The sequence below is a fragment of the Melitaea cinxia genome, chromosome 5 (assembly GCF_905220565.1).
Source record: "Melitaea cinxia chromosome 5, ilMelCinx1.1, whole genome shotgun sequence".
Taxonomy (NCBI): Eukaryota; Metazoa; Arthropoda; class Insecta; order Lepidoptera; family Nymphalidae; genus Melitaea; species Melitaea cinxia.
The window spans coordinates 5618219-5632126 of NC_059398.1; the positions used below are offsets into that span (position 1 = coordinate 5618219).

A 13908-nucleotide genomic window follows, 5' to 3' on the forward strand; every position below is an offset into this window, starting at 1 on the left:
TTCAAATGCCACGAGATTTTTGCCACCACGGTCAAGACCGTAGTTGGCACTCTTATCATCCCCCGCGCTGCTCGGCGCAGCGCGATGATTTCAGCGCCTCCAGTTGAACAATTTTTGCACGGAGCGGCAACGTCGTAGAAGTAATTTTATCAGTATCGTTAAAATTCTATTTACCGGTTAAACTTAACGTTAAAAAAGGTTTCCGTTACCAAATTACCATTAAAAATTTTAACGGTAACAAAAGTATCGATTATAATTGTGTTTGCTCACAAAAGAAAAAAAAAACCGACTTCAATTACATCGATGAGGAATACAACGTAGATCGACGAAAAATTAGTCAAGTAACTACGCGTTATCAAAGATTACTCAAAAACTAGTTATCAGATCTCAATAAAATTTATATGTGACCACATGACAAACAGCTTTCGATTAAATTAAAAATTATTAAAATCGGTACACCCAATAAAGTTATTGCGGATTTTCAAGTTTCCCTCGATTTCTCTGGGATCCCATCATCAGATCCTGGTTTCCTTATCATAGTACTAAACTAGGAATATCTCCTTTCCAACAAAAAAAGAATTATCAAAATCGGTACATCCAGTAGAAAGTTATGCGGTATAATACAACGTAGGCCGACGAAAAAAGCGTCAAGTAAAAACGCATTATTAGATATAGCTCGAAAAGTAGTTGTTAGATCTCAAATAAATTTAAATGGGACCAATTGGCACACACCACCTTTCGATTAAAAGAAAATTTGTCGAAATCGCTCCACCCAGTCAAAAGTTCTGATGTTACATAAAAAAAAAATGCAGTCGAATTGAGAACCTCCTTCTTTTTTGGAAGTCGGTAAAAAATGATTGCTATTTATTATAATGCTAATTTGTAACGTTCCAAACCTTCCTAAACCTGGCGGCTGAAGTTATTTTTACTATTTTTTTATAAACAAATCATTTGTTCTCATTTATTGCTCAAAAATAATTATTTGTTCGATTATTGTTTACAAACCGCATCCAAGTTGGCATGAAACAGGAATTAACATAAATTTCTGAAAATAATTGTTTTGGTTTCTATGACTCGCATGAACGTACGGGATAGTACAATGCGATTATCATAAGCCGCTCTTATGTGTAACATCAGCTGGTTACAATTTTATTATTCGTATATGAAAATGAAAAGTCTGGTTAATTCACCTGAGTTTATTCTTCAACCCAATTATAATAATGATGATGTGAGCAAACTAAGTAATTGTTATTACTAGTACACGTTTTGTAAACATAAAACAAGCAAAATAATATTTGCAAATACAATATATATACTATCATCATATCACATACTCAGAAAAAATTATGAAAATGTCTGAAGTTAAAAAAGTAACCACAAATTATATAAGACGTACCTATTATACAATATTTCATAATAAAATTTTATTTCAATTAGTCAAGAAAACAAAAACAGTTCCAATGACATGACATTTAAGGTGCGCGATGCATTCCTGTAGCGAAAAGAAGCTTTTGTTTAGATTTTTTATTTTTTTTTCCTGATGGCTGTACAGAATTGGCATGTAATGCGGCTTCTATGGCGTCGCTTAGCACCATAGTGCGAGGACCAGTCGATTCATCTTCGATGGGCGGAGGAGACGGAGGTGTTGCCTTACGTACACGCCAAGTACCACTAGCACTAGCCATCTGTAATAGATCACAGTTTTGTGGATCATTTGTACTAAAAATGTTTAGAAACTGAACATTAAATATCAGAAGTTATAGTTATTTATCAATTTTTTTTAGATAACATAAAATATTATGCAATACTGCAATTAGCACAAGCAACGTAATCTGGTTTCAAAAGAGAAGTAGAAGTCTAGTAGGTCTCAGAATGAACGTTCGTTCTGTGAATGTTTCCTGGTGAGAACAAACCTCAGCTTATGTCAATTATATACTACTACTGCTACACTTTGCTTTAATAGCAATCTTTGTTAAATTTATAATAATAATATAATAAATATATGTAGTAGTATAAGTATATAGTAGTATGTATGTAATATATGTAGGTGTCAATCAATAATATAATTTTTATCATTAATATTTTTACCTTAGCAAATGAAAGTCCTGGTGAAGAAGAACTTGTAGAAGGGCTTGCCTGTTCTGTTTCTGAACTTAAAATAGAACTCGTGGATGGAGATTGATCCATATTAGTGAAAGTTTCCATTTGTCGAGGACTACTACTAAAGGTAGGCTGTGAACTACTGTATGTAGGGAGAGCAGATGGGAACAATACTTCCGACGAAAAGTCTGGTTTCGGAGGGCCTTCCATCTTACGACGATGATCTCTCTCTCGGCGTCGTTCATCTCGCTTATGTTTGGCTCGATTCCTTGCCCGACGTTCAATTTCAGCTGTAAATTTTAATAGAGACTGTTAAGTTACATAAAAATTAATGAAGTATTATTCATTACAGCCTATACAGTCCACTGCTGGACATAGGCCTCCACAAGTTTACGCCAAAAATAACGTCAACTCATGTGTTTTGCCCATAGTCACCACGCTGGGCAGTCGGGTTGGTGACCGCAGTACTGGCTTTGTCGCACCGAAGACGCGAAGTATTATTAATGAGAATTATTTATTAGAAAGAAAGAAAATATTAATATAATAAGAAATTATTTTTTAGAAAATTAAATGATGTTTATTTTCTTTAGTGATGCCGCGTTGCCGCAACGGTCACAGCACTGTTTTGTGGATATTGTGCTGGCGGTTGCGGGTACATTCCCTGCACATGACAAACATATGTATGGCAATGTATTGGCCATACATATGTTTGCCGTGGTCTGAGTGTTTGTGCAGTCCTTGTCCCTTCGGCCAGGTCCCTCCACCGTGCCTCGGAGAGCATGTTAAGCCATCGGTCCCGGTTGTTATCATGTACACCTGATAGTAATTGTTACTCATAGTAGAGATATATCCACCAACCCGCATTGGAGCAGCGTAATGGATTACGCTTTCATCCTTCTCCTACATGGGGAAAGAGGCATATGGCCAGCAGTTGAATATTACATTTCTTTTAAATAATTAATTATTTTTTAAACATAAAAATATGACCCTAATAAGTTTTTTTAGTCTTAAATTTAACACACCTGCAAAATTTCCAAGAGCTTCATTGGTTACATAAGGTGGCTGTAGATCCAGTTCCACAATATCAAAGGAGCAATGTAGAGGTAAGTGGGTAGTATAGGGCATCTGTTTTCTTGTCTAAAAAAGAATTTTACATTTAGTATATAATTTTATATATTAAAATAAAGGAGGAAACACATACATTTTTATCGATCTATATGTTTACATGATAAAATCAATCCAATAACAATAAAACTTTTAATAAACGTTAATAAATTTATATTATTTAAATAACCTGGTCATTTAGCGACAATGTGTTACGTTGTAGTACGCGTCCGCGGATAACGGACGGCGCGGCGGCAAGACAGCCCCATGTAGCATTTAATACCCGTACATTTAGGCTGTTAAGGAACACTTGTTGGCCATCGTCAGCTGGAAAATATTTACTACCATTTAAAAGCGAGTTTGGGTAGGATGTAAAAATTATGTCTATTATTACAAGACTGCAAAAATATAAAATGACAAAAATTAGAAAAAATGACAGTTTTTAATTGTAATTTATCGTTTGATGGGTATTTTATATTGATGGATATTTTATAGTCATTTCTATTAGAAATTAAAGTAGTACAAAGATACAATGATCATTTGGCGTTAATTGTAGGCATGTAAAACACTTTGACAAAACAACTCTTAAACTTAAACATTACTTATTTTACTACCCCACTCATAAAATTTGAATTGATTAAACTTTTATGTTCTAATATTTCTTTTACTAATTAATTAATTATTTGATTATAAACTTACATTGGTAGAAATAAAAGTACTTAGTCTGATTTTGCTTGTCAATATCCGTATAAATTGTATTGTCACAAGTGTCATCATGCTGTAGAGCACTCTCTATGAGTGGAAATTCTTCAACTTGGTTGTCATTGATGTCACATTGAAAGGCTTTCGCATCTGGGTTCAAGTTAGATTCAATTTTCAAAGTTCCCATTTCATTTTCAAGTACTTCTAAGCATGTAGCTCCTTCATCAGTTACATCAAACCAATCTAATTTTTTCCCATTAACCTCTAGTTTCTCACATACCGTCAGTACAAATTCTTCAGGTACAGAAGATTGTACAGTTTTTGGTTGTTCATATTGCATTTTGATTTTTTGTTCTTTTAACTGAAGCATTTCCAATGCTTGTTCCAGGTAGATTATTTCAGTTGTATCTATCTCGGCTAATATTTGGTTTTTTATTTCATTTCTGTCTCTTTCCAAAATGTCAATAACCTTTAAAGATATTAATAAACAATATAAAAGACAATGCTCAAAAAAAACCCAGGCCCGGCGCAAAAGAAAAGTAACTCAAATTATAGGTAATAATAAGTAATGAAATACTGCATAGGAGGCATCATCGAAATCAATGGTTGTATTATGTTGTGGTTATGTATTATATATTATTTATCTATTGTTTGCTTATTAAAAATACACTAGTTTCCATTAGACAGTAGTATAATATGTTTTATTAGCAAATAATATTTTTTATTAAAATAATTATTTCTTCTGTACTAACAACTGATCATAATTCAAAATCGAATAATAATTCTTTAAAATCAAACTGTAAAAACTGTGAAATTATTTTACCATTAATTTAATTTAAAATGTGAATAGCTAAAATCAATAAAATATAATAAGCTACTAGCTTGACTAGCCCGTTGGCGCAGTTTGTAGTGACCCTGCTTTCTGCCTGCCTGAGTCTGGGTGTAATATATATACTTATTTATAAATGTATTATTTATATGTATGATTATCGAAAAAAAGTCACTATACCAGTCGGCTGTTGTTACCTACAACACAAGCATTAAGTTGCTTACATTAGGAACAGACCGTGTGTGTATGTTGTAAATATTTATTTATTTATTATTTAGTATTACACATACTTGTTGCTTTGTAGCAAAGAACAGTTTGGCATATGGAGCCTCATAGAGAGTTTCTAGAGGCAGAATACGCTGTTCTTTAGTTTCTTTCAATTGACCGCGAGGTGGTGCAACTTCCACAAAATTTGAACCACGTAAACGTCGGACGAGACGCATGGTTACCTAAAATAATAAATAAAAACAAATGCTGTAAATCATATTAAACACAACAGTCATGCAAATTATATTATTTATTGTTTTCTGATTAGTAATTTATCTAATGTATAGGATAAATTTTATAGATAACAATTTATTTTATTTTCATTTTTATAGCTTTTAACAACACCAAAATAGCTAATACAAAATAGCAAATACTTTGCCAATGTCACTTTTTATAGACAATTTAAACACACAAAGGACATCTAAACCTAAACTATATGTCCACTATAAAGAGTTTTACAGTAAAGAACAACCTAATATCCTTGTATTAGGTACACACAATTATTTTTACTGTTAAATTATGTAGTTTTTATTTCAGTTTTTAGAAAAATCACAAAAATATACACAAAATTTGTGAAATAAAAAGAATCTCTATCTACCCTACCAATGTCACAAAATCTCAAATAAAATAAACCTTTATATTATATTAGGGATTAGTAATAATACTAAATTTGAAGTACCTCTTCAGCTGGAGATTCCCACTGCACTATCTTTGCTGGTTTCATATCAGTAACTTGTAATGAGGTTGCACAGACGGGGCATGGGGGGGGCTGCTTCTCATGAACAGCAGCATAATGCAAGATACACGCCCAGCAGTAAACATGCCCGCAACGTCCAACTCTCCCGGCAACGGGCGTACCCAAGCATATTGGGCATTCAGATTTACCGGTGCTTCTGACCACCTATGACAAGATTGTTTTAAAGCATTTAAAGCAATAAAATAATAGTAACAATAGAAAAAATCTGTAACTTTATTATTTAACTTACTGCATTACTGCACTGCATTATATGTATGGTCATTTATAATTAACAGGTTAAAAAATGACTACCATCTCTCATCTTACGTTAGGAATTACAGGTAAAAAATATTTCTAAATACATTTAAGAAAGATATGTGTTGATATTACAAGATATTTTAGTAAAAGTCACATATAGTGTAAACATTCTAATATAAAACAATATAAATAACTTGACTTTTACTAGTAAAACAATAGAATTATGTCGGACTTACAATTTCCTCAATTAGATCCCACTTAAGAGGCATATCAGGGTCCAGTATATTTAACATGTCATCCGCATCTTCCTTGACCACAAACTGACAGCTAAAAGGTAAAAAAATACATAGATATACTAAATGTGCACTGTGTAAGCAATTCAAATTCCGAAAAGAAATATTTTATCGAAATAATTTTTAAGTACAGCACCTAGTACCTTACTTTTAGTAGTAATAAAATTTAGAGAATAAAGTAGCAATGCTAAGCAACAATCAGTTAAATATATCTACTATAACTTTAAGGGCGAGTTTCACCGGTTCTGGATAATGCTATTTCACAGATGACGGTATCCAACAGTTAAAAGGTTATAATATATTATTCTTTTTTACCATCAAATTCTACTACTTATATTTATGAGACATTTCATATTAGAAAATATAAATCTAAAAGTTGTAGCTTTGTAATTAAAGTGAAAAGATTGTATCATTGTCATATTGTATTTGTAACTTATTTCCAGTATAAACTTAATCCATAACCAGTAAAACTGGCCCTATAAGTGTTGAATATTTATTTGGCGCATACTATGCTCGGAGGTAGAGATCATGTTCATGTTTGTATGAGACCCATTGTTGGGCCTTACGACGCAATGCCGGTACCCTTCCGCATTCCCCGGTACCACCACGGGAGGGATACATGAAGTTCAGTAAATGGTTCAAGTTTTGTTTCTTGCTTCCAGGTGTAAACACAGACCCTATTTCAGGTTCATCATCATCCTCTATCCTGTGAACAGATACATTAATTATTATTATTATAATTATTTATTCAGGTAGGCAGTTGAATAACTAATGGTTGCCTGTGTCCAATAAAAACTGTAAGCGTCTAAAAGACAAATATTTTATTATTTTATAAATGCAACTACTTCGTTCTGGACAAAAAACATAAACCAATTAGTTTATTATTTGGCTGGTATCACTACCACTCTATTGATATAAAATATTAAGTATAAACACAGAATATTGTAATTTAAAAAAATATAGTTTAACTAATTTTAACATTTGAAGGTAATTATGAAAATGTTAATTTAATTATTTTCATAATTACCTTCAAATGTTAAAATTAGTTAAAGTTATTTTTCAAGTACAAAAACTCAAATTTTAAGTTTACCCGGTGTTCTGCGTTCCACCCAGAGGGAAATTGGTGGCACCGCGGGTGCGCGGCCGCTTATCCATTTGACCTCTACCCCTCGGCGATGGCATATTCTTTCGAACAGATTCATTTTTGGGTACACTGCCAGGTCCTTCGCGTTTCTTATTGCTCCGTGGCCAAGGTTTATGCGTCAATTCTACAAATGTGAAAGTCTCATTTCTTGTATGAAGTACAAAATATCAAAACATCTAAAAAGGCTAATAAACAACTGTTTCAGAATTATAATTGATTTTCAAAAAAAAAATAATAGTTTTGTTGACCTTCGGTTGCATTATGTATCATGAAAATTGTACGATTTATTATTTTCAATATGTAGGGTGTATGTGGGTACATGACTTATGAGGTTGACCTTTTAAATACTAACCTGCTGTACTTTTTTTACAGTCGATGGCGGAGGCCCTCGGCTGTTGTAAGACGGAACGGTTTATAGATTTCTTGTCCATCCTGGATTCTTCCAACATCCACAAAAGCAATTGAGCGGGATACTCCGCAAGGAGAAGAAAATTTTACGTTCAGGGCCGACATTTTAAAAAGCCATGTTTATAATACAACACAACAAGAAAAATATATTTTCCTCAGTAAAATATATAATTAGCGATAAATACACTGACGATAACTTTAAACACAAAATGGGAGTATTTTATACTCCCTTTCGCCGATAACGACGAAAATCAGAAGCAAAAACTTTTTGTTACAATCCGCCACTAATATGGCGACCAGCTCTCCAGCCGGCGAAGAGCCACATAAATATCATGCGCACTTCCTTTTAAAAATAGAATAAATTATGTTTTCAAAATTGATACTTAATAATATATTATACACAGTGATGTAATTTACAATAAAAAATTTCTAAGTATAAATATTGCACCAAATATTAGTTTTTAAAATTAAAAGTACTTATAATGGCTTTAACGGAAGTGTTAGGTTTTTACTCTGTGAAGGTCAAATATTATCAAATACCGTAATAAATAATAATACACACCTAGCATAATCAAAAATATTTCCTTAATTTATGTATTGTCTTCATTGTTAATATAATAATAAATAATAAATTACTGTTAAATAAAAAATAACTAGCTGTAAATTATGAACTTATATTTAAAATAAATATTTCTTAATAAAATATTTATCGCATAACAATTATTATTATTAGCGACTATATTTTGTGGACGTCTTAAAATACCTTACTCGTTATTATTTCACGTATCACAATCTAGCGGAAATGTAAATTTTGGCGGCATTTTAAGAAATTTTTATTTCTGTTCTAAGTTAATCTGCTGATTAAAACATTTAATTAAAATGGAAAGGGTAAATGTACCAGTTGAAACTGCATTCGAACCCGAGGAGGGAGCTCATCAACCATCCGTAAGATATTACATTTCAAATTGAAACAAAGAAAAAACATTGAAACACGATTGAAACCGATTGACTATAACTAAACAGTAGTCACTCCAATTTATAAGATTTGACGTTAATTTTACTAAAAAAATGCTAGTTGTTGTTAAAATTATTTTATTTTATTATACTGTATGGCTACGGTACTAAAGAATATAGCCACCCCCTTTCTTCCCGTGGGTGTCGTAAGAGGCGACTAAGGGATAACAAGGTTCCACTACCACCTTGGAACTTAAAAAGCCGACCGGTGGCGGAATAACCATCCTACTGCTGGCTTTGAAATACATAGGCCGAAGACGGGCAGCAGCGTTGTCGGTGCGACAAAGCCAGCCCTGCGGTCACCAACCCGCCTGCCCAGCGTGGTGACTATGGGTAAAACACATGAGTTCACGTTATTTTTGGTGTAAACTTGTGGAGACCTATGTCCAGCAGTGGACTGTATAGGCTGTAATGATAGGCAAAGAGTTCACAGTGGTTTCTTTTTACTACTCATTTTAATTTTTATTTAAAACTTTTATGTCTCTATCTTTATTAATACTTTAAACATACTAGTCTTGACTATGTTTGTACTCATTTAAAAATCCTCTATTATCTATCTATTAACAAGATCTAAATAACATGTTATTGTGTTAGAATATTTGTTTACTTTATAATTCAACCATAAAACATCGTGTTAAAATTCATAAAGTAAAACTAACCATAAATAATATCAAATGATTGATTGATAGCACATGATAAGTATTATGTATGACTAAGCAGCTGTAATATAATTATTTGAGGGTAGTCAGAATATATAAATGTCAGAATAACCTTATTGTTTTTTAACTTAATTATTAGAACTATATTCTAAATATGATTTATTTAAATTGTTATATTAATTTTCCACAGCCCCAAAACCTATCTCAGTCTCGAAATAAAAAGCAAAAGATCAATTTTTCAATCAATGAAAAATCAGATTCTCAGACTAGCAGGTAATTATGAAATTTTATAATTTTATTTTGTTGAGCTTAACACAAATTAAGTAGGAACATGACATGACCTAGATTTTACAATAACTAAATACACTGATTAAACAGTGATGGTATGTAATGGACACTGTAATAATAATATTTGTCCCTTAAGGCTTTTCACTAATCCAGCTGACATTGAGATAAAATAAAGTTTGTATTTTTTAAAATATATACTGCCTTAATATTTAATGTATTTAGATTTTCAATCAAATTTTACAAAAGTAATACACGCTAAGTCCGTATAATTACAAGAGATAATGCGATAGCTATGTCTATATTCTATAAGTATGAAACAGTATTACAAAAATCATTTTAGCAATTATAAAGATATTCTCAGTCAGCCTGCGGAAGACTTATCTCATCGCCAAAGACTGCTTTGGCTTCAAAAGCGACGTACTAAAGGTCTTTGGGTGCAATGTGACGACTGCAATAAATGGAGACATCTGGCTCATGTTCTTGATAAACATGAATTGCCCAGCAAATGGTATTGTGGTATGAACCAAGGTAAATCTTATCAGTTTGGAGTAATTAAGGGTAATTTTTAAGGTTAATAATGCAAACCGATATACTCATTTTTGTGTGTTTGCCAATTAGATAGCTAATAGTAATTAAGGACATAATATTTGATTACTTAAATGAGACATATCTATTATAAAAAATCAACAATGTTGTTGGACTTGCGGAAAATTTGTCCTTTTTTATTAATAATATATAATTGAGTTCTTTCTCGGAACAAATAAAACCGACAATTTACATCGACAACACAGGTCTAGTAAAAAAAAACTTTTTTTTACTTGATCTATGATCGACAAGTACACTCGAGAGCATAGACAGAATACAACTTAAATTAAATTATTTAAGTTGTATCCGCAAATTATATTACATATTGTATTTATTGCATATTGGCTTTCTAAAAACCCATTATGTGTAGCCTTAACCTTCGAAATCATTACAACAACAGCAAAACCATAGAATGACCCAAATTCGCTCGTTACAGGTAGCTCGGTTGACGGATATATCCCTTATTATTAATACCGATCGCTATTAGGTGTATATGATAACATCCGGGACCGACAGCTTAACGTGATCTCCGAGGTACGATGGGGAGACCCACAAGGACAGACAAACAAACCGGAAATAAATATTTCTATAAACACAAATATCCATTCCGAGCGGGAATCGAACCTGCGACCGCCGCCGGTGTTTTTTCGCCGCTGACACGGCACACGCACCATTACACCAGAGTGGTCGTCAACTTATAACTTTATATACATCATTACAGCCTATACAGTCCACTGCTGGACATAGGCCTCCACAAGTTTACGCCAAAAATAACGTGAACTTATGTGTTTTGCCCATAGTCACCACGCTGGGCAGGCGGGTTGGTGACCGTAGTACTGGCTTTGTCGCACCGAAGACGCTGCTGCCCGTCTTCGGCCTGTGTATTTCAAAGCCAGCAGTTTGATGGTTATCCCGCCATCGGTCGGCTTCTTAAGTTCCAAGGTGGTTGTGGAACCTTGTTATCCCTTAGTCGCCTCTTACGACACCCACGGGAAGAGAGGGGGTGGCTAAATTCTTTAGTGCCGTAGCCACACAGCACAACTTTATATACATTACAGACAAATCCATAGCTTCCTGCACAGCACCAGAAGTACCTCTCCGTATTCACGATGAGGAAGATCTCATCCACAGCGAGTATGCAGCGGGTTCTTTAGTGTTAGCTCGTATGGCTGGCTGGCCGTGGTGGCCGGCCATGGTCGATGACTGCCCGGACACCGAACAGTACTACTGGCTTGACGGGTTCTCTGACATACCCGTGAGATATAAATTTCTTAAAATTATTTCCATTCTCAAACAAAAATACTTCAATTTTCACATCGGCTAGTAATAAAATGTGAACATCTTAAACTTCAGTTAAATACCAATTACTAGTGATAACTCGGAAACTACTCGTCAGATGACATGACAAGCACCAGATTTTAAATATTATAAAAAAGATAATCAAAATCGGCACCTACATCGTTGAGATAAACACATAAAAATGTAGTCGAATTGAGAAAATCACTCACACGGTCTTGGAGAAATATAGGTATTGAGACTGAAATTGCTATCTAGCAGATTACTAGCTCTCTTTGTCAAATCCTCTGATTCCTATATGATATTTGAAATGAGGTCCATTCCCTACAAACGAAATTACTATATGGTAATTTTTTTTATCAACTTAAGAAGCCGTATAGTCTAATAGAAAAGTCGAACATACGCTCGATAATTTATGACTTCTGAAATAATTTAGATAAACGTGACAGCGTGAATTGATTTAATTAGCATAGTTTAATTGTTGAATATCTAAACAGTTTGTTGCGTTTCAGACTCATTACAATGTAGTTTTCTTTGACGCATTCGAAGTAACAAGAGCATGGATGAGTCCTAACCAACTTAAACCCTATACCGAAAATAAAAAGATGCTCAAGTCCTTATTAAGAAGAAAAAAATTTAACAAACGCTTACAAGTAGCCATAGAACAGGCAGACGATGCAGAAAAATTATCGCTTTCAGCTCGCCTTATGAAGTACAGTTTTATAGGAAGGTACAAAGGAATAATAGCTAGTCCGAAGAAAATAAACAAAAACGTAATGAAAAAATATCAAGATCGTTTTAAGAAAAAATTCAATGTAGAGCTTCCAAGTGAATCTGATTCTGACGATGAAATGAATAGTAAAGAAACAAACAATAAAAAGAAAAATATGGTAATATTAGGAAAGAAAAGTTGTAGTGATTACAATGATAGAAATGCAGTAAGTGATGGAAAAGAAACGTCGTTACTCGTAGAAGTAGACACTAATTCAGAATTGACGAAAAACGCCCTCAATGGTAATGCTATAGTAATGAGTTTGATGTATTTTTTAGTCTTTTTATTTAAAATTTTTATATTAAATTAAAAAACTGTCCCAATTAAAAGAAAGCGACTTTTATCCATACTAATATTTATACTGTACATATTTGTTTGTAATGTAATTACGCTTCAGCCTGTAATATCCCACTACTGGGCATAAGCCTCTTTCCCCGTGTAGGGGGATCAGAGCTTAATCCACCACGCTGCTCCAATGCGGGTTGGCGGATATATTGTAATGTAATTAAATAATTAGAATTAAAAAGTTATTAAGTTCGCTCAACATTAGAAAAGTAAACAAAAACTGTTACGAACGAATAATCCATTTATCAATCATAAATAAATCAATTCATTTAATATCTGGTAAGAAAATTATTATTTAAATTTTGACTAACCCATTGGCGCAGTTACTAGTACCCTGCATCGGGAGTTGTGGGTTCGAATCCCGCCCGAGTCGGGGTGTAATATTTGTATTTATTTATACATGTATTATTTATATGTATATAACTAAATAAAAAAATATAGCTATAACAGCCGGCCTTACCTATAACACAAGTATTAAGTTGCTCACCGTAGTAGAAACAGACGACAGTGGTTTTATGTTATTAAAAAAAATATTCCTTAAAATAATATTGACCCGTACATATTTTTACTAGTTAAGTTTTAGCAGTAATAATACGAATAATATATATTTACATTACAATATATTAATTAGCCTCAATCCATTTACAGAAACTTCTTCAATGAATCCTGACAATACGAACCAAACCAACATTGTCGAAGATTCTCAGAAATCACTCCAACGTGCAGCATCTACCGCTAGTGACGATTTTGATTTCTAGATGTTTATGAAACTTAATATTAAAAAATATTCACACTTTTGCTACTTACTTAATTTATTTTAAACAAAGATACTTTGTTACGATTAAACGTATTTTAATTTCTCTAAAATATGTTTTTTAATTTGTATTCAAACTGTATAACTACATAATATTTTTGTATTACAAAAATATAAAATAGTAACAAGAACGAATCTACATTTCAATTGATATGTTTGAGACGACAAAACAACCACAAGAGACCCCCGCTGTAAATTCCAAAAAAAAGTCGGTGATTTTTATGGGAAGTTATTGTAAACTATTGTGTGTTTGAAACAGGGATTTCAAAATTTACGTAGGTACAATTTTCATAC

General features: G+C 32.9%; 2 protein-coding genes across 2 annotated transcripts; one reads left to right on the top strand and one right to left on the bottom strand.

Moving 5' to 3' along the window:
• Positions 1-1181: 1181 nt before the first annotated feature.
• LOC123653454 (RING finger protein 10) lies at positions 1182-8164 on the bottom strand. The gene is made up of 11 exons (XM_045589450.1): positions 7786-8164; positions 7380-7557; positions 6798-6995; positions 6233-6323; positions 5682-5903; positions 5026-5184; positions 3904-4375; positions 3395-3531; positions 3123-3237; positions 2089-2390; positions 1182-1685 (listed from the first exon to the last, which is right to left on the bottom strand). Exons 1-11 carry the CDS (start codon positions 7880-7882, stop codon positions 1473-1475), a joined length of 2184 nt encoding a protein of 727 aa, XP_045445406.1. The 5' UTR covers positions 7883-8164; the 3' UTR covers positions 1182-1472.
• Positions 8165-10101: 1937 nt separating this feature from the next.
• Positions 10102-13667, top strand: LOC123653993 (zinc finger CW-type PWWP domain protein 1-like). Its single transcript, XM_045589956.1, has 4 exons — positions 10102-10330; positions 11446-11642; positions 12196-12697; positions 13449-13667. The coding sequence occupies exons 1-4, from the start codon at positions 10114-10116 to the stop codon at positions 13556-13558; spliced, it is 1026 nt and encodes a 341-aa protein (XP_045445912.1). The 5' UTR covers positions 10102-10113; the 3' UTR covers positions 13559-13667.
• The last annotated feature ends 241 nt before the right edge of the window (positions 13668-13908 follow it).

Excerpts from the sequence above, each read along its gene's own strand:
- LOC123653993 (XM_045589956.1), top strand. The coding sequence starts at position 10,114 with ATGAAACAGTATTACAAAAATCATTTTAGCAATTATAAAGATATTCTC. Across the intron at positions 10,331-11,445 it reads GTATTGTGGTATGAACCAAG|ACAAATCCATAGCTTCCTGC; the intron begins GTAAATCTTATC and ends TATACATTACAG. Across the intron at positions 12,698-13,448 it reads GACGAAAAACGCCCTCAATG|AAACTTCTTCAATGAATCCT; the intron begins GTAATGCTATAG and ends ATCCATTTACAG.
- LOC123653454 (XM_045589450.1), bottom strand. The coding sequence starts at position 7,882 with ATGTTGGAAGAATCCAGGATGGACAAGAAATCTATAAACCGTTCCGTC. Across the intron at positions 5,904-6,232 it reads GGGATCTAATTGAGGAAATT|GTGGTCAGAAGCACCGGTAA; the intron begins GTAAGTCCGACA and ends ATCTTGTCATAG. Across the intron at positions 1,686-2,088 it reads CAGGACTTTCATTTGCTAAG|ATGGCTAGTGCTAGTGGTAC; the intron begins GTAAAAATATTA and ends GATCTATTACAG.